Genomic DNA, 20421 nt, shown 5'->3' on the forward strand with positions numbered 1-20421 from the left:
GTACACCCTTAACAGCCAGCGAAACTTAAAGTCTTTCTTTGTAAAAAAAAAAAATAAAAATAAAAAAGGTGTAAGAAAGGTACACATCTTTGGAACAAACAAAATAGCTTGATAAAAACCAAAAACGTTTTTATGACTTCTTTTCAGTCACTTGCTTGGCATAGTTTATATTGTTGCATTTCTTTCTTATGATGCGTCTCACATCTTGAATGGTGGTGTCAGGGAACTTCGCCTGGACATGGACTGTGATTGAAAAAACAGACATAGAAAACAACATTACTTCAGTGTTATTTTTTATGCACTATCCACATTAACACGCATGTTATTGGAATCCCCAATAATGCACTCACCAAGTATAGCATCGAGCTTTGTGTTATCCAGTTGTGGCTTTGATTCCACTTCTTTGTGAGCCCCTGACTGCCTCCCGGTCAAACTTGAATTGGACAGCGTTTCTCTACCATAGATGAGCACCGCAAGATCCCCAATGTACAATGCTGAATTTGTAGTCCGCAGAGACTTCAGCTTTCGTCTTGGTACTTTGACGTCATGGCCTGGCACAAGAAGCACCTGCAAAACATTTGAATGTTACTTACCAAATAATTATTAAACAAATACGGTGTTCTTTGGAAATCTACTGTATCTATTCATCTTTGCAGTGAATATGCATAGTCATAGTCTATAAACTAACTAATCCATCATTAATGGCATAAATCCACCACAAAGTTGATGAATATGGTTTCTTTCTAGCTTATGTGTACAATCAAAAGATGTAGAGGTATTTACCATTTCATTAGGGTCAGACACTTGAGGAGAGCCGGGTGGAGAAAATGGTGGGTCTCCAGATGGGGATGTTGACCAGGTGGATGCAGGAGTTGAGCTCTGTACTGTGATTTTTTCAATAACTTCTTTTAGCTGTGTCACCACTGCTGGGAGCTCTTTAAAGGGAATGAAAACAAGAGGGGGAACAAGGGAACAAAAGTTTTTGTGTCATTACTGTGTTTTGAGACAATTTTAAAACATTACATAGTAATTTGTGTTATGAAAAGCATGGCTGGAGGTAGAGCTGATTAAGGAGGAGCAGGAGGTATGAGGAGCTGAATCAGCCATAACCTATAAAAAGAAGATTGTCGCCAGGTATGGGCCTTTTTCCACACTTGGCAGCAGATCCCAGCTCTCCCTGGCAGCCGTTGTTTGTCTGTGTGATTTGTGAGTCTCTTTGTTTTCATTATTCAGATGTCAGTGCTTCAATATTGGAGTATCCGTGTTAAATTACGTTGGTTCAAGGCTGCACAGTATATTTATTGAATTATCAGTTAAATGGTCATTTCTTTGTATTTGGGAAGATTTTTCAGTAATTATATCTATCTGTTTCTATTTAGATAAAACCAGCTTTGATTGTTGTCAGTTTGTCTGACTTCAGGAATCAGTATAGGCACACCACCAAAGTCTTTAAAAGGTGGTGTGCAGAAAATACCTCTCATCGCATCTAGTATTTCTTCCACATGGCCTTCTTTCAGGCTCTTGATTTCTCTCTGAAGCCATTTCATTTTCTGCACCGCCACACTCCAGTTTCTGGGCATCTCCTCCTCATCTGATGACTCCTCATTTGAGTTAGTTAACAACACCAAAACACAGGAAATAAAAAAAAAATCAGCCTATAATTACTGCATCAACTCAAATTATCACAATTAAAATATAGTCAAATATCTTACCTCTGAAGATGCTTTGTCTGCAAGTTGCTTCTTCAGCTCTTCGATCATGAGGTTTGCAGACTCTTTTTCTGCTGAACATGTTTCTCTTTTTTTCTTCTGTCAAAATAATAATTATATTATTAAAAACTAGTCACACCCAGGATAAGGAGGGAGTCACTCAAGCTGCTGGGACTTTGCTGGAGCTCTCATTGGAACAGCATGGGAACAGCATGGCAGCAGCATGGCAGGGGAATTTCTATGTGGCTCCCACTGTATCCAGGCAACTACCTTTTTTGGTGGAACTTCTTGATCCTCCTCTTCCACAGCTTTCCACTTGTTGTTCGGCTTACTCTTCCTCTTGGGTGATTCTTGCCAGATGTCTTCACCCTTTATGAATCCCTGTCTCTTCTTACACAGATCACTGTAGTTGGCTGTGTGGGAAACGTGATCAAATTAAAAGCATGACTACGTGGGATCTCTTTAGATATGTGTGTGTGTGGCAGACAAACAGTGCATGTCCCCAAATTCAGGCAGGTTTCCAGGATGCCAAGTAGCCTACTTAGGCCCCGTTCACACGAAGCCGAAACGGGCGAAACCGTTACGGTTTCGATCTATCCGGTTTCAAAGTATCTCCGTAAAGACGAAGCCAAGCGAAACCGGGTAGATTTGAAACCACCTCCGAGGGTGGTTTCAGAAGTTTGGGGTTTCGGTCAGCGGATTCGCCGGCTTCGTGTGGATGGAAGGCCGAACCGTACAAGACCTTTGCGGTTTCGCCATGAAATCGGCTTCGTGTGAACGGGGCCTTATTTCAATGTAGTTGCTGATAAGAACAGGTGTCAAAAAGGAAAAAAATAAATAAATAAATGAAAATAAATCGATCACGAACTTCATGATCAATTACCATGACAACGAACAAAGCTTCGATTTTTTTTGGGTCATCCCTAGTGTGTGTGCGTGTGTGTATACAAAAGCCTATTAAAACCTGGGAAAACCTGGAGAGAAACTACCACAGGCTACCACCAGTTTAAGATTGCTACATTTTTTTAATAGACTTAACAAACATCAGATTTAGTCACAACGGTTTTGGCAGCCCACATTTGGGGCCTACACCGGTGGCTAACGCTACCAGTTAGCCGCTCACACTACCACTTAGCCGCTCACACTACGACTAAGCCGCTAACACTACCACTTAGCCGCTCGCTAGAATGCTACTAAAACCGACTTCTGTCGTGGTGTGACACAATCGATCATGGGGAAATTGTTGGGGCAAAATAACCTGCTGAGCACATCACATGTACATTATAAATATAGCTAACTCCTACCCTAGCTTAATGAGCACATCACATGGCAGTCACCTTATAATATAGTCAACTTTTAACACATAACACATACATGAGAATATAGCCAGGTCAGGGCCAGAGCCAGGGCCCCATATCTCCTCCCGGCAGATAGTAGACACTCAGACAATGCACCAGTCATCCTCAAGGACGGGAGGACCACAACGGATGAATGCTCTGAAGCTCTCCCCCGTAAGGAGGAACACAAGAAGATATACATGCATACACTAGAGCCTGGGAACCAAGGTCAAGTAAAAACACACAGAACCACACACATCTCAAACGCACACACCTCATCACGAGGAGATACAGCATAAAACTGTATCACTCTGAGACTCTTCACCTTCTTCCGAAGCAGACCTTCCACGGAGGCGAAGCTCCGGACGAACCATCAGCGCTGATTAGGGACTTAGACATATTCGATTTCTCACGCTTATGACTCTGTATAACCGTTGCCACTTTACTTAATAAATCCAAGGTCCTCGTGCCGATAGACTTTATTACCTCTCCGTCTCATTTCATCTGGTCCAGTAACTAGCCAGACCGTTTTTCCCAACAAATTGGTGACCCCGACGTGATTTTTTCTGAATTGGACCGCAACTGGGAAACGAGAGACGGAGAGCGGCACGGCCTCGGGACCCCGGAGAACCGGACCGATTCCTGCAGTCTCACCTCGCGATCGCCCAACAAAAGGTAGGCAGAACCTGTTGATAAAATCCAAACTCTGCATAGTTATATAGGAACCACATTAGGAGATGAGACTGTGAGAACGGTTCGCTACGGGATATCTCGTGGGGACTAATAGGACTGCACCCCAGCATTTCCCCGTAAAACCCGATTGACCCCGAATGCGTGACACATCGAATATCGGCTCGTTGCATGGTGAAAGAATACCCTCGAGACCATAGGGCCTATAAGAATCGGTCAGTGATACAAGACTACCGATGGCCAAAATAATACATGCCTGAGCCATTGAGTGGACTCAGAGGGATGCCTGGGCCGGGTTCGGAACCCAGATGGAATATATGCCTGAGCCATTGAGTGGACTCAGAGGGATGCCTGGGCCGGGTTCGGAACCCAGATGGAATATATGCCTGAGCCATTGAGTGGACTCAGAGGGATGCCTGGGCCGGGTTCGGAACCCAGATGGAATATATGCCTGAGCCATTGAGTGGACTCAGAGGGATGCCTGGGCCGGGTTCGGAACCCAGATGGAATAATCTGTGTATTAAATAATTCTATGTGGTGAGAAGTTTAGAGTCCTTTATCAGGGTTAAAGTCCCTTTGCAAAGGAAACAGTGTGTGTATGCGCGAGAATAAGAGAGAGAGAGACGGAGTGGCTGTGTGTGTGTGTGTGTGTGTGTGTAAGAGGCCCAGAGAGAGAGAAAGAAAGAGAGCGAGCGTATTTTTGGGCCGGCTAAAATATGGAAATATGTGTGCAACGCTTGCTTGCTTTGCTATGCTTAACGCTATTCTGCTGTGTCTGATGATTGTGGGTGCGGGACACAGAATGAGAAGTCTGTCGATATGTTTCTGGGTGCGTCTGCGAGAAAGAGGGAATCTGTGAGTGAATCAGTGGGTGTGTATGCGTGATCCGCTCTATCTTTGTCCGTTAAAACGGGTAAATGTAGGAATAGATAGATTGATAATAATGAATAAATGTCTCTCTGACGTATTGCGTTGCTCTATGGCGTAACCAGCGGAAATAGATAAATTGACAATGATAAATAACCTTTTTTACTGTGTCGCTTCAATTTACTGTTTGAACCGTTAAAACTAGACCTAGACAAGTTGACAAGGATAAATGATATCTCTTTTACTGTGTTTCTTTGAATTACTGCCGGACCTGTCGCATAGATAAACCACAATACTAAACAACATCTCTTTGCCGCGTTGGTTGACGGTTTAGTCTGATTGACGCAGATTAATCAATAAAGATAGATAACGATTATTGGCTATAAAGAATATCTGGATGTATTGAATAACGTCTATAGGCCCTGTTGTTGTTTTTTGCTTCCCTCCCCCCTGTTTTTTCCTCCTTTTTCTCGTTCTCCTCCTCCAAGAGTGACAAAAGTTACCCCCTAGTCTCTCATCCGCTCTTGTGTGTTAGACAGGCCACACAGAGTTATAGCATCAGGGCCGCCATTTTTTGAGTTCTCTCGCTCAGTCCGAAGCCACACCTCCCCCTCCGCCAAAAGTTTAGCCACTCCAACCTTGCCCTTCCCCAACTAGACTGCCCCCTGCTGGACCACTCCAACCTTACCCTTCCCCAGCCATAGCGCCCCCTACCACTCCAACCTTGCCCTTCCCCAACTAGACTGCCCCCTATTGGACCACTCCAACCTTACCCTTCCCAAGCCACAGCGCCCCTATTGGACCACTCCAACCTTACCCTTCCCCAACCACAGCGCCCCCCACTGGACAACTCCAACCTTGCCCTTCCCCAACTAGACTGCCCCCTGCTGGACCACTACAACTTTACCCTTCCCCAACCACCGTGCCCCCCACTGGACAACTCCAACCTTGCCCTTCCCCAACTAGACTGCCCCCTGCTGGACCACTACAACCTTACCCTTCCCCAACCACCGTGCCCCCCACTGGACAACTCCAACCTTGCCCTTCCCCAACTAGACTGCCCCCTGCTGGACCACTCCAACTCTTACCCTTCCCCAACCACAGCACCCCCCACTGGACAACTCCAACCCTACCCTTCCCAAGCCACAGCGCCCCCCACCGGACCACTCCAACCTTGCCCTTCCCCAACTAGACTGCCCCCTGCTGGACCACTCCAACTCTTACCCTTCCCCAACCACAGCGCCCCCCACTGGACAACTCCAACCTTACCCTTCCCAAGCCACAGCGCCCCCCACCGGACCACTCCAACCTTGCCCTTCCCCAACTAGACTGCCCCCTGCTGGACCACTACAACCTTACCCTTCCCCAACCACCGTGCCCCCCACTGGACAACTCCAACCTTACCCTTCCCAAGCCACAGCGCCCCCCACTGGACAACTCCAACCTTACCCTTCCCAAGCCACAGCGCCCCCCACCGGACCACTCCAACCTTGCCCTTCCCCAACTAGACTGCCCCCTGCCGGACCACTCCCAACCTTGCCCTTCCCCAACTAGACTGCCCCCTGCTGGACCACTCCAACTTTACCCTTCCCCAACCACCGTGCCCCCCACTGGACAACTCCAACCTTACCCTTCCCAAGCCACAGCGCCCCCCACCGGACCACTCCAACCTTGCCCTTCCCCAACTAGACTGCCCCCTGCTGGACCACTCCAACTCTTACCCTTCCCAAGCCACAGCGCCCCCCACCGGACAACTCCAACCTTGCCCTTCCCCAACTAGACTGCCCCCTGCTGGACCACTCCAACTCTTACCCTTCCCCAACCACAGCACCCCCCACTGGACAACTCCAACCTTACCCTTCCCAAGCCACAGCGCCCCCCACCGGACCACTCCAACCTTGCCCTTCCCCAACTAGACTGCCCCCTGCTGGACCACTCCAACTTTACCCTTCCCCAACCACCGTGCCCCCCACTGGACAACTCCAACCTTGCCCTTCCCCAACTAGACTGCCCCCTGCTGGACCACTCCAACTTTACCCTTCCCCAACCACCGTGCCCCCCACTGGACAACTCCAACCTTGCCCTTCCCCAACTAGACTGCCCCCTGCTGGACCACTCCAACTTTACCCTTCCCCAACCACCGTGCCCCCCACTGGACCACTCCAACCTTGCCCTTCCCCAACTAGACTGCCCCCTGCTGGACCACTACAACCTTACCCTTCCCCAACCACCGTGCCCCCCACTGGACAACTCCAACCTTACCCTTCCCAAGCCACAGCGCCCCCCACTGGACAACTCCAACTCTACCCTTCCCCAACTACAGCGCCCCCTGCTGGACCACTCAAACCTTACCCTTCCCCAACTAGACTGCCCCCTACTGGAACACTCCAACCTTACCCTTCCCAAGCCACAGCGCCCCCCCACTGGACAACTCCAACTCTACCCTTCCCCAACTACAGCGCCCCCCACTGGACAACTCCAACTCTACCCTTCCCCAACTACCGCGCCCCCTACTGGACCACTCAAACCTTACCCTTCCCCAACTAGACTGCCCCCTACTGGAACACTCCAACCTTACCCTTCCCAAGCCACAGCGCCCCCCCCCCACTGGACAACTCCAACTCTACCCTTCCCCAACTACAGCGCCCCCTGCCGGAACACTCCAACCTTACCCTTCCCAAGCCACAGCGCCCCCCACTGGACAACATCAATACCAATCCAACCCCGACTCTCGATCACCCCCTGCTAGAAGAATTATCCCGGTGAATAATAAAGATAAAAAGACAAACCTCCCCGCACCCGGCCTCCAGTGCAAAGGCGTCCACGACCCCGACCACCCCCACACCAGGCTGCTAAGGAACGGCGAACACACCCACCATGTCGGACGAGCAACGGACCAGAGCGCTGGGCTGGTTGTGCCTCAACGCTGAACCGGGGAAAAATATTGAAAGGCCAAGACCGGAAGAAATGGGAGAACCGATGTGATGTCTACATTAAAACCTGGCAGAAAGAGGGCGTGATCCGAATGGGACCCCTCGACCACACCGGCCGGGCCGCCATACACGCGTACATTGGCAGCCAGTATGAGCGGGCAAAGGTCCGTCGCGACAACGCCGGAGCCAAGACGGGACGAACGGATGCACTCGAAACCCAAGACCGGAAAAGACAAAAGAGAATCTTAGTATTAAAAGCATTGGCCTCTTGCCTCCCGCCCCACACCCTAAAACCAGCCCCCTCCTCCAGGAATCCCTTCCTAACGGACCAAGTAACCCCTACCCAACCGAGCCTGACAGCTTCACCTTATCCCTCCCTACCGAAGGCCGATGAGCAGGCCCGCCCACCGCCGTACAACCACTCCCTCCCCTATGCCCCGACCGACTTCCAGGTTCCCGGGTCCCCCCATCTCATGTGCCCAGTTATCGAAATAACCCACGCCACATCTCAGTCCCCGGTCACGGTGACCTGGCAAAGACCCCCCCCCCCGGAACCGGAACGAGCCAAAGAAGGGGTCCACTTCACAAGGACAAACCACCCACAAAGCAAGGAAAGCCCGAAGCTGACAACAGCTCCCTCCCCATGCCCGATGATACCAGGAAGGACCGGGCCATTGGGGCAAGAACCATCCAGCACCGAGAACTGGACACCCCCCTCCTCCAGCTACAGCCAAGCCCAGGCCCCCGAAACCAGGCCACCAACACCAGGGGAAGCCCAACCGGAAGCAGAAAGGATGCGTACACGGATCGGCGTACCTGGCGCCAACACATTGGACTTGGCCTCCTTCCTGATCAACCTATCGTCTAAAGAAGAAGAAACGGAAGTGACAGTAGCAACAACAGAAATGAGAAGACACTCCGGGATTCCCCAGGGGAGACACGAAAGACACGAGGAAAGAGACGAAAGAGGTGAAGAAGACGCAGACACCGTGGAGTGGGACCCAGTGGGAACGAGATGGAAAGAAGAAGCGCTGGAAAGAATGTCCCTCGGCATCGAGACAGAAGTCCATCTCCTGTCTCGACAGCTGCGGGAAAGGAGCGAAGGCAGAGATCAGAGGTGGGGAAGAGGCGCAATCCACAGGACAATTGGCCCGGGCAGATTACAAGCCCGAAGTACCGCAACCCCGATCGCGACCCTGGCCATCACCAGCACTCCACAAGCTGGCCCCCCGACACAACGGAGCCAAGCCCTCGGCCACCAGACGAACCGCGACCTGGATGAGGGCCCAGGACTGATGTTCCCGCTAATGGACACCCCTGCAGGACGAGCGATGTACGTTCCCTGGACCCACCGCGACCTCAAGGGACTAGTGGAAGACCTTCCCCCGATCAAACAGGGGGCGGGCAAGTGGATCAGAAACCTCGAGCGACTGACCACAGCTGACCGGCTCACCATGGGGGACATCCGAGCGGTCCTCATGAGAGGAGAAGGACCCCGGGCAGTCAACGACGTGGAAACCGCAGCCAGAACCACCAGAGAGCCGGACGACTCCCCTTTCGACCCCTTCCGCCCCATATGGTGGGAGGCCCTGAGGGGCCTATACCCCCCTCAGAACTCAGCAGCATGCATGACCGGCCTGAAAAGAAAACCCAGTGAATCAGCGGGCGAATACCTCACAAGAGCCACTGAACGATGGAAAGACGGATTCGGAACCCGACCAGGAGCCTCCGCCGCCACCGAGGCCATGTTCCGGATCGCGGTTGAGACGGGTCTCTGCACCAAGACCCGCGAAGGCCTCAAAACAGTGATTGGACTCGGAAGAATGAACGCCATGGACTGGGAGGAGGCCATTACACACCACGTGAACCTGGAGCAAGAACGGGAGGACGAGGACGTCAAAGAAGACCGCGACCTGAAGAAACGACTCTTGCGCATGGACGTGAAGAAAGCAACCCAGGAACACAACCGGGACAAGAAGGAGTCCAACAAAGACCACGCCTCCGAGATCATGCCCCTCGAAGTGGCCACGCCTCCGGCCCCGCTGCCTGCCCCCAACCCCTTGGTACAGCCCAGCGGACCCCCTCCGACCCAGATGCAAGCCCCTCCCGCTCAAGCATGGGGGCCCCAGCCCCCGCCGTACCCGTACCCGTACCCATCGTATCCATACCCCACACACCCACCCTCGAACCCAGCAACACAGACGGGACCCGGGATGTATCAGAACCAACAGTCCAAACAAAGAGGCGGATTCAAATGGAGAGGAAGAGGCCGGACCCCAAACACAAACCCCCGGTCCTACCCCTGCTTCATTTGTGGGCTCATGGGACACTGGGCGAAGGAGTGCCCCCAAACGGGACAGCCAGCGATGCAACACCACCAACAGAATCATCAGCAGCACCCCGGCCCGACCCGCGGTAACCCTGGAAATGGACCGACACATGCCTCAAACCTCGGGACCCCGATGTACCCTCTCTGGGAGGACCCGGGATACAATGGCCAATATTGACGGGACCCGAGAGCCTCGAGAGGGACCCAGGTGGTGAACCTGGGAACGGGAGCCCCAATGGTGGACGGACTCGTAAACCAAACACCAATTCGTTTCATGGTCGACACCGGAGCAACAGTATCCACCATCGGGGACCTGAACCATGAAATCCCGCCCCTCTCCACTCGAACCCTGACTACCATGGGGTTCTCGGGAATAGAAAAGACCAACCCCTTCACCACCCCCTTGCCGCTCACCATCCTGGGACAAACCTTCTACCACTCCCTCCTATATGCCCCCAAGTGTCCCACCAACCTCATGGGTAGAGACATCCTGAGCAAAATCAACTGCCTCATCAGCTGTTCCCCCGAAGGGACTACAATGACGACAGAAGCCGACCAACCGCTCCAGATGATGCTGGTGCATGAACCCCCGCCCCGAAGCCCCCCGTCAGACGTATATTGGATCCGGAACATGACTACCCCGGACGGACTCAAGCCCCTAGAAGAAACATACCGAGAGTGGGCCCCCTGGATCCATCAACAGGGGGACTTCTACCCACCGCACGACCCCCTCCACACGACCCTCAATGTCCTTCGAGACCCAGACGAAAGCTACGACGAACAATGGAGACGCACCATGGAGGGAACCGGCCAGAAGTGCCTCTACGAAACAATGTTCATCGGACCTGAGGGGGTGGCGGCCCTCACCCTTCTCACCCCGGATCAAGAATATTGGTACCGCCTCAAACCCGAGTCCCGACCACACGTGACCCTGGCAGTAGCCAAGCACCACACGGCTATGAAGCTGGGGCCCATGGTCTGCCGAGCGACTCAAGTACGAGAGTGGGCCCCCACCGACAACCCACACATTCACCTAGCCCCTGACAAAGGCTTGATCCGGGTCTCCTTCCCCCAAACGGCCTCCTGGGGGGTGGCAGAACGAGTGGAGTGCGACCGACCGCTCGCCCCTGAGGAGGTCGACACCCCCAGCCCCCTGGAAGCCGAAGACCCCGACGTAAAGATCATGCTAGACGGCCTCCCTCAGAATCTCTGGGCCACCGGCGCCTACGACATGGGGTTTACCCCCCAACACAACATCCAAATACCTCTCAAACCCGATCAAACCCCGATTCATCAGCCCCAATACAAGGTCAGACCCGAGGCAGAAGCAGGGATCACTGCCACCATACAGGGACTCAAAGAGGTAGGAGTGCTCCGGCCCTCTCAGTCCCTTTGGAACACCCCGATTCTCCCAGTAAAGAAGGCGGACGGACTCACGTGGAGGATGGCCCATGATCTCCGCCTAATAAACGACGCCACGGAAGGACCCCCCGAGAGGGTGCCAAACCCGCAGGTGGCGCTCCACGTGGTTAACCCCGACCACCTCTGGTTCTCTGCAATAGACCTGGCCAACGCCTTCTTCTGCATCCCCCTGAACAAAGACTCACAAGACATCTTCTCTTTTACCTGGAGGGGAGAAAAACTCACCTACACCCGAATGCCACAGGGGTACCGATCGACCCCCACCATATTCAACGACTGTGTGCGGAAGGACCTCAAGGACACTGTACTTCCCGACGGAGTGGTTATGGTTCAATATGTAGACGACATCCTGCTCGCCGCGCCTACCAGACAAACCTGTGTGGATGCTACCAAGACCCTGCTCGAAACCCTAGGGAAAGCAGGGTACAAGGTCAAGCGGCCCAAACTACAGGCTGTCCGGCCCAGGGTGAAATTCCTGGGGAGGCTGATCGGAGAAGATACCAGAGACATGACCCAGGATACCCGAGAAACCATCCTGAATTACCCAAAACCCGCCACGGTTCGGCAAATGTTGGCCTTCCTGGGCCTGTGCAACTACAGCCGCCAGTACCTCCCGGAATTCACAGAGCGAACGTCCGAACTCCGCCAGATGGTCACCACAGCCGGGGCCCGAAACCTACGGGCCCCGCTGGAGTGGGACTCAGGAAAAGACACCGCCTTCCATCAGCTGAAACAGGCCCTCCACTCAGCCGCCGCCCTCCAAGCCCCCGACTATACGGCCCCCTTCCATCTGGACGTCACACAGAGAAACGGAAATGTAGCGGCCACCCTCTGGCAGGCAAAGCCCGGCACCCGAAGGATCCTCCACTATCACAGCTCGGCCCTACCCACTCCGGGCCTAGGACTCCCTCACTGTGCCAGACATCTCATGGCCATCGCCATCGCCCTACGGAAGACACAGTTCCTCACCATGAACAACCCCACGGTAGTGCACACCACCCACGGAGTCAAGGCTGCAGTGGAGAGCTCACTCTTCACCCTGTCGGCTGCCATTACCCAGATCCGGTTGACCGAGGCCCTGACAGATCCCTCGGTGAGCTACTCAACAAAAGGAGTAAATATGACCGGAGAGTATCCCGCAGACACAGACGGCACCCCCCACAACTGCGCGCCTCGCATCCTGTCGGAACTCCGAGCACGACCAGACCTCCAAGGGACCTTCCCTCGCCCTGCAGCCTCTGACTTTGAGGACGAGCTCCCCTACACACTCCCAACCTACGCCTCCGAAGAGACACTCCCAGCCCCCGCCGACGACTGTGTCCCCGCCGAGCCGGACATCTACCCGTGAGTGCGAGTGGCCTCTCCAGATGCACGGCCCCGGCGTCCTGTTTCCATCACCGTCGGCTGACACCCCACCGCAACACCCCTTCCCTCTTCCCCCCCCCCCCGCCTGTGACGTGCTAGTAACCTCTCCAGGTGGGCTGCCCCATTCCCGTCCCCGCCAACGGCATCACCCCCCTCCCACCTGAAGCACCCACGACGCCCGGACCAGGGATCTGCGTTCCGGTACCAGGGGCTGCGGCCCGCTCCCTTACGGCTTGAGGGCACCCCTGGCTGTATTCGCTTCTGTACGCTTCACTGTTTTTAGCCGCTCCCATATCTATGCCCGCGTCTACGCAACCGACGCCGGGAACGTAAATGTTGTTGTTTATATCGCTGTCCCACTAGATGGAGCTCGGGGATTCACACGGGCGAGATTCCAGGGGCCTTGATTGCCCGTTTATCAGACGAGGTCCTGAGCGCAGTTGAATAAAAGGGTCTAATGCTCAGGTGGCGCCTTGCGACCACCTGCCCATGATGACGCTCAGGACTATTCCATGGTTTCAGTTGTTCCCGTGCCCCGGGTCTACCCTGGATGCCCCATGCGTGTGATTGCTTGTTGTAACACGACCAGTCAACTCCTCCTCACATCCTTAGTGTGTGGTCCTCTGGGGATGGGTTGAGGGGGATTGCCATTCGCTATCTGCCTCATATCTTCGCTATTATTTAGGGACACGTTTCGTGGTTACATTTCTTTCCTGTGATCGTTAGTGTATTTGTGTGATTGTTGCATTTATATTGTTATTGTTTAATAATGTTATGATGGTAGTCCCGCGCTGGAGTCCTATCCCTCGTACCCCTAATGAGTAAAAGTCGTCTTGCGACGACTTGAGGGGGATATGTTGGGGCAAAATAACCTGCTGAGCACATCACATGTACATTATAAATATAGCTAACTCCTACCCTAGCTTAATGAGCACATCACATGGCAGTCACCTTATAATATAGTCAACTTTTAACACATAACACATACATGAGAATATAGCCAGGTCAGGGCCAGAGCCAGGGCCCCATATCTCCTCCCGGCAGATAGTAGACACTCAGACAATGCACCAGTCATCCTCAAGGACGGGAGGACCACAACGGATGAATGCTCTGAAGCTCTCCCCCGTAAGGAGGAACACAAGAAGATATACATGCATACACTAGAGCCTGGGAACCAAGGTCAAGTAAAAACACACAGAACCACACACATCTCAAACGCACACACCTCATCACGAGGAGATACAGCATAAAACTGTATCACTCTGAGACTCTTCACCTTCTTCCGAAGCAGACCTTCCACGGAGGCGAAGCTCCGGACGAACCATCAGCGCTGATTAGGGACTTAGACATATTCGATTTCTCACGCTTATGACTCTGTATAACCGTTGCCACTTTACTTAATAAATCCAAGGTCCTCGTGCCGATAGACTTTATTACCTCTCCGTCTCATTTCATCTGGTCCAGTAACTAGCCAGACCGTTTTTCCCAACAAAATAAAGTGGTGGATAGCAAAGAAAGCAATAAAATTCAACAACTTACCACCAAACATCAAAACCTTGGCTGGGAAAAAGGCTGGACCGTCTGACTTTTTTCTGCCAGTGTCCCACTTTACCTTCATCCATCCGTCATCTTCTAGATTAGGGCACTGGGTGATTAATTTTGGACATCGTTGCTGGTCTTCAATACTCATCCATGAAGTATTCCCAACTTCCACACTCTTGTCCTTGAAATAATAAATGGCAAATTCCATTGTGGTACGCGGAAAATTCCTTTTCCCTCTCCTTTCTTTCCCTGTTGACAACAGGACGGACGGTTTGGGTTTTTTTTTTTTAAAGAAAAATTAAAAAAGACCGTTAACCACGTAAATGGGCGCCAATTTTAAATTGGGCTCCTCCCATTGGCAGTCAGGTAGGAAGGCGGGAACATGGGCGGGAAGTGCACTGCTGCTGCGCCTGCGCGACCAGGCGTTCTTGGAAAAGATGATTTGACTCTGATTTGGAATTGTGATGGTGCACCAGTGTTCAAAAGCTCTAAATGCAGCATTTGGCCGATTCAGTGCCAGATAATTGAACTGGAACCAGAAATGAGAAAAAGGCACTTTTTGATGTCAGCATTATGGTTTGGCCCAACTAAACCATCCATGTTAACATTGCTGACACCATTTGTGAAAGAAGCTTCATTATTAGAGACTGAAGGTATTGACTGGCAAGACAGACAAGGACACAGTCATCTTTCTAAAGTATTTGTGCTGATTTGTAGCTCTGATTCTGTGGCTCGTCCATTGCTTCGCAACACTAAACAGTTCAATGGTTTTTACGGCTGTGATTTTTGCTTGCACAGAGGTGGTAAATCGTATCCATACGAACAACCTGAACCCCCACGTAGAAATGAGAGGGACCATTTCAGTCATGCAATGTCAGGTACAACTGATGAGCCAGTGTTTGGAGTCAAAGGGCCATCTCCTTTAATGCAGCTTCAACACTTCCAAATGATAAATGGCTTTGTACCTGAATATCAACACAATGTGTGCCTTGGAGTCACTCGGCAGCTCTCAACACTATGGTTTGATACAACAAACAGTGATTCCCCCTGGTACATAGGTAAAGAAATGGCTGAAGTTGATAGGCGACTTGTAAAAATCAAACCACCTGTGGAGATTACTAGGACACCAAGATCACTGACTGAAAGGAAGTTCTGGAAAGCTTCAGAGTGCCGAGCATTCCTCCTTTTCTATTCACTACCTGTATTGAAAGGCATACTCCCTGCAACATTTTGGAACCATTTGTTCCTACTGGTGTTTGGCATATATACTTTATTGCAGGATACCATAAAGACCAAAAGCATCCAGATGGCAGAGCTTGCTTTAAAAAAAATTGTCGTTGAGTTCCAAAGACTGTATGGGAAAAACAACATGACCTTTAATATACACTTGCTAACACACACTGCTCAAAGTGTCAAACACTGGGGGCCATTATGGGCTGTATCAACTTTTTCATTTGAATCCAATATGGGCACTCTCAAGAAGTATTTTCATGGAACACAGTGTGTCCCCTCACAAATAGTTAGAACATTTCTGTTGTGGAGAGAATTGCCACAAAGGGCCAAGAACACTATCCACCCAGAACATGAAAAAGTACAATCTTTTGTTGAAGAACTTTACTTTAATAAAAGAAAAACAAAAAATTGTGAAATACTAAATGAAAGTGTCAGAGGTTTTGGTCATCCCCCGATGCAAGAAAGTATTAAAATGTTATATAGGCTTGCCCTTGCAAAGTTGTGTGGAAATCTAAGCAACTGCTTCTGGTCTTACAACCGTTTTTTGGTTGATGGAGTTCTGTATCACAGTCAAAACTATGACAGACTAAAGAAGAGATACAACAGTGCTGTATGCTTGAAAGATGGTACATTTTGTTTAGTTACTGACTTGGTTGTTTTTAAACAGGTGTGTTCACATCAAATTTCTGCATTCTGTTCGTGTGCTAAACTATGTTGTGTTTTAGTCGAGGTACTTTCTAAATCACACAGGCCTGTATGTAAAGATTCACAGATCAATGTACAAAGTACTTTCATGTATCAGGTTAAAAAGACTGAAACTGTTAATGCTGTCTGGCCTAACATGATTAAAACAAAATGTGTTCTTGTTGAAACAGATGATGCTGTGTACATAACACCATTGCCAAACCCTTATGAAAGGGACTAGAACTTGATCAATAAAGTCAAGTCAAATGTTTCTCTGTTTTTGTGTATGTTTTTAAGGTACCGTACATAAAGATGATGCAATTGAGCACACATACTATTGACTGTAAACTTTTAAGCTCTAACTCACGATCTTGAACAGTTTTATAGGGGTAATACCTTTAGTGAAAAACATTTTTATTCTGCTAAATTAAAGGTAAGCACAAGTCAATGACTTGACCTTATTCTGTACTTGGATCAAGATATACTAAGTATTAGTACTTTGTGGCAGAAAGAAGTAAGAAATATACTAAAGTACAAGTATAAGCTTTAGTATTTAAGTATAAGTCTATTAATGTACTAAGTCTTAGACTATTCTTTATACTTTTAAGTATAAGCCAAGTATACTTCACTATACTTTTCTTAAGTATATAAAATAAAGTATGTAAAAAGTAAACTTCAAGTATACTGCTGCAGTTTTAGTATAAAATAAGTATACTTGTAGTACACTTTAATAAACTACTTTTTGCTAAGGGATCTTATAACCTTTCATTATTATATTGTTTATATTGTCGTATTCCCATTACGTATTCATTCAACATTATGTATTCCTAGCTTTTATACTACCAACATTGCTAAAAAGCACTGCTAGCGCTGTATCATATTTTTTATTTTGATCATATATTCTATATCAGGGGTATTCAATTAAAATTGAAAGAGAAATTTTAAAATTAAAATTTCCTCCCAGCAAAGGTCCGAATCTTTTATTGTCACTCGAAATAGTGTACCCTAAAATCAACAACGTGTGTACATTTCTATATAGTTTATTGTCAGCATTGAATATCCACAGAATTTCAATGACACTTACCTAAGGAATGTATATGAAGGCCTACGACTGCAACAATAGAATGAAGAAAGAAGGATGTAGGTGCAACGCCATCACAAAACAGTTTTTGTTAGGAGGCATTGACATAACGAACAATAAGCAACACAAGGGCGACAATCACTGGTTCCAACACTCCTTATGCATTAAAAAAGCACCTAGAAATCTTAATTAAACCATAAGTATAATAATATTGATTAATATACCCCTTTTAAGGTACCCAAAGTGCTTTACATAGTGAGTATGTAGGTGTTTAACCTCATCCACTACATAGTGATAAAAAATAGGAAGCACAAATATACCTCTACTGTTGAAGAGCTCTTGATTTCTGTTCCAATGTTTTACAATTGACAGCAGTTTAAAAGAAGACATAGAGAAACAAATCAAACATACATACAAATGAGGGGCCGTATGGGTCATTAAATTAGCATGCGCATACTATACTGAAAACCTTGCACACATACAAGTGAAAAGCTTTTACATACACAACTGAAACACTCTCACATAAACAACTGAAAAATTATACGCTCGGATACACAACTGAAAAGCTTGCATAAAAACGAGTGAAACCTTTTACATGGACTACTGAAATGCTTTCACACATACTAGTGAAATGTTTTTATACACACAGCTGAAAAATGTCCTCTTGCACACACATATGAAATCGTTTCACACGACGCTGAAGTTAGCATCCAATTCACAGCATCCGATTCGGCAGTTAAGGAAAAGGTTAAGGGATTCTTCACGAGCGGCATGGCGAGACTGATTCGTCGCTAAACATTATATAAAATATAGTTTCAGATATTTGAAACCTTTTTTCTATTTGTGAAAATGCAATAAAGACACATTTCAGCGCTTTTTTGGGGTCCAGACCGCATAAGAACAGGTCCTGATTGAAAACCACAGCTGGACTCTTCAAATCTGGACTACATTATCACAGTGAGCCTATACATGATTAAAAACATAGTTTTAGATTTTTGAAAGTTTTACCCTATTTGTGAAAATGCAATAAAGACTAATTTGAATGCCTTTTAGGGGTCCAGACTGCATTAGAACTGGTCCTGATTGAAAACCACTACACCAACACTCTCCAAATCTGGACTAGATTATCACAGTAAGCCTGTACATGATTAAAAAACATAGTTTCACACACACACACACACACACACACACACACACACACACACACACACTGATGTCAATTATTAGCACCTTTAGACAGGTGAGGAGGGCGGAGCCAATACGACACATAGGACATGCCTACTCGGTATTAAAGGGGTAGTTTGGAATTTTGGACATAGGGCCTGATTCCCAAGTGAGTCTTGGTGTTCTTTATCAGTGGAGACAGTTTTCAACACATTTCATTCAGTCCTTCTAGTTGCAGAGTTCGTTCGTGCTAGGCTAGCGCAGGGCAACGGGCAATGCTAGCCTGCTATTAAAAACAGTCTTACCCACTCCACAGTACACCCGAGGTAAATCAATTATAACGACAGACTATAGATTTAAATGTCTGTGTTGATAGAATAATTTCAGAAATAAAACTAACCTTGCATCGCATGAATCATCGAGGGACTACTTTCTCAGCAGCAGCGGAATTTCACTTTGCTGCGGTTAGATGTGTAACCGAATCACTACAGCAGAATGTAAACAGACAAGCGTGGGACAGAAGCGGATTGAACGACTCAGCAACATGGTGGTTCAGTGTGCATTTAGCAATTGTAGAAATAAACGCTACAGATGGGCACCACAAAGTTTTCACCAATTTCCATTGCGAGATCCAGAAAGGACTCAATTGTGGCTTGTTGCTGCTGGCTTGGACATCATCACTGGTGGAAACTGCTCGCAATCGGAAAATTTGTGGCGATCATTTCAGACCGGACGACTTTGAGAAACCAAGCAATCTAAAGAGCAAGACATTGTTGAAATCGAAATCGACTCTAGCTAATAAAAGTTGCCCCTTTCATAATGTTAGCCTACGATTAGATTCATGATGACAACGTTAGTGGACATAGCGGTAAAGTTACAGTTCAATGCATTTTGGAGAGTGACAACGTTAGCTAATGGTATAGCTACACACTTGGTACCTGAATGGCTAATTGCTAACTTTAGGTAATTGCTGATAGAAAAGTAATGTAAGCTCGTAAAGTGTACATGCAAACTTCCCTGGCAGAGAGTTCACATCAGGACAAAAGCGATTGTGTGTGTGTGTGTGTCAGGGCCAGGGCCTGTGTTGAGTGTCAGAGGGAGAGGGGGAGAGAGAGAATCTTGCAAACATATAGGATATATTCCATAACAAGAGCATGAGTTTATGCTAACGTTTTGTACTGTAACTTTGGGGCAAAACGTATGGCATTGGCAACAGAAGAGGCTTCTGTGCATGGCCTACAGGCAACAATCATGGATGCAGCCATCGATTAGCAACCTTGAAGTGTAGTGGTTTAGTGGTTGGTCCAACAGTCTCTCATACCTCGTAGGCCTACTGTACAGCTGTACTTGAATTTGATCGACTTTAAAATCCATGAAAGTTGTTTGTCTTTATGTTGTGTGTTGTAATACATTTAATTATTATATCTTATTGTTATCTGAAAAGGAAACACATGAGATGTGCACTGTACCACAGTCCACCCCTAAAAAGGACTCCTCCGGACCAGTATCATCCAAGGACTCAACTGAGTGTTCTGGTGCACTGAAGATGTTCATCTCCACTCCAGAACAGGCTTCACCACGCCCACGCCTACACATAATAGATAACAGCAAAAATTTTAAGCCTTCATTAACAAGTACACTGTAAATTTACTGTGTGTTTGTCATGCATTTTGTCTCCCTCAGGGACTCCGAGATACAATTTGGTTTTTCCCAAACAAACTAAAAGATGGGTTGCCAGGAAGAGGTACGAGCCAACCATGCAGACATTCAGGAAGGATTTGGTGGAGCGGGTCCTGGAAAGGCGCAAGGATCCTACTGTGAAGTTTGCAGAGCCACATTTTTATATCCAGCAACCAGCTACTATATCCGACAACATAGCCACCACTCCAAGACCGGACAAAGATCAGAGTATTGCAGAGCACGTCTCCCGTTTTAAAACCTGATTAAAAGGGGAAAATGAAAGTCTAACTGTAGTTAGTGTGGTGCTAAATACTGTCTGCAAACAGACAAATATTAGAGATATTAGTAAAATCGTAAAAAGACAAAAGGTCAACAGCAAACATAT

At 48.6% G+C, this 20421-nt stretch overlaps 1 protein-coding gene across 1 annotated transcript; it reads right to left on the reverse strand.

The window, feature by feature from the left end:
- Positions 1–130: 130 nt before the first annotated feature.
- LOC307073866 (BEN domain-containing protein 6-like) lies at positions 131–14402 on the reverse strand (the record flags this gene model as incomplete). The annotated part of the gene is made up of 7 exons (XM_079733825.1): positions 131–243; positions 351–567; positions 784–935; positions 1475–1598; positions 1713–1808; positions 1980–2122; positions 14192–14402. The coding sequence occupies 7 exons, from the start codon at positions 14400–14402 to the stop codon at positions 131–133; spliced, it is 1056 nt and encodes a 351-aa protein (XP_079589951.1).
- Between the last annotated feature and the right edge of the window lie 6019 nt (positions 14403–20421).

Source organism: Pollachius pollachius (genome assembly GCF_949987615.1).
Source record: "Pollachius pollachius genome assembly, chromosome: 3".
NCBI classification, from domain to species: domain Eukaryota; kingdom Metazoa; phylum Chordata; class Actinopteri; order Gadiformes; family Gadidae; genus Pollachius; species Pollachius pollachius.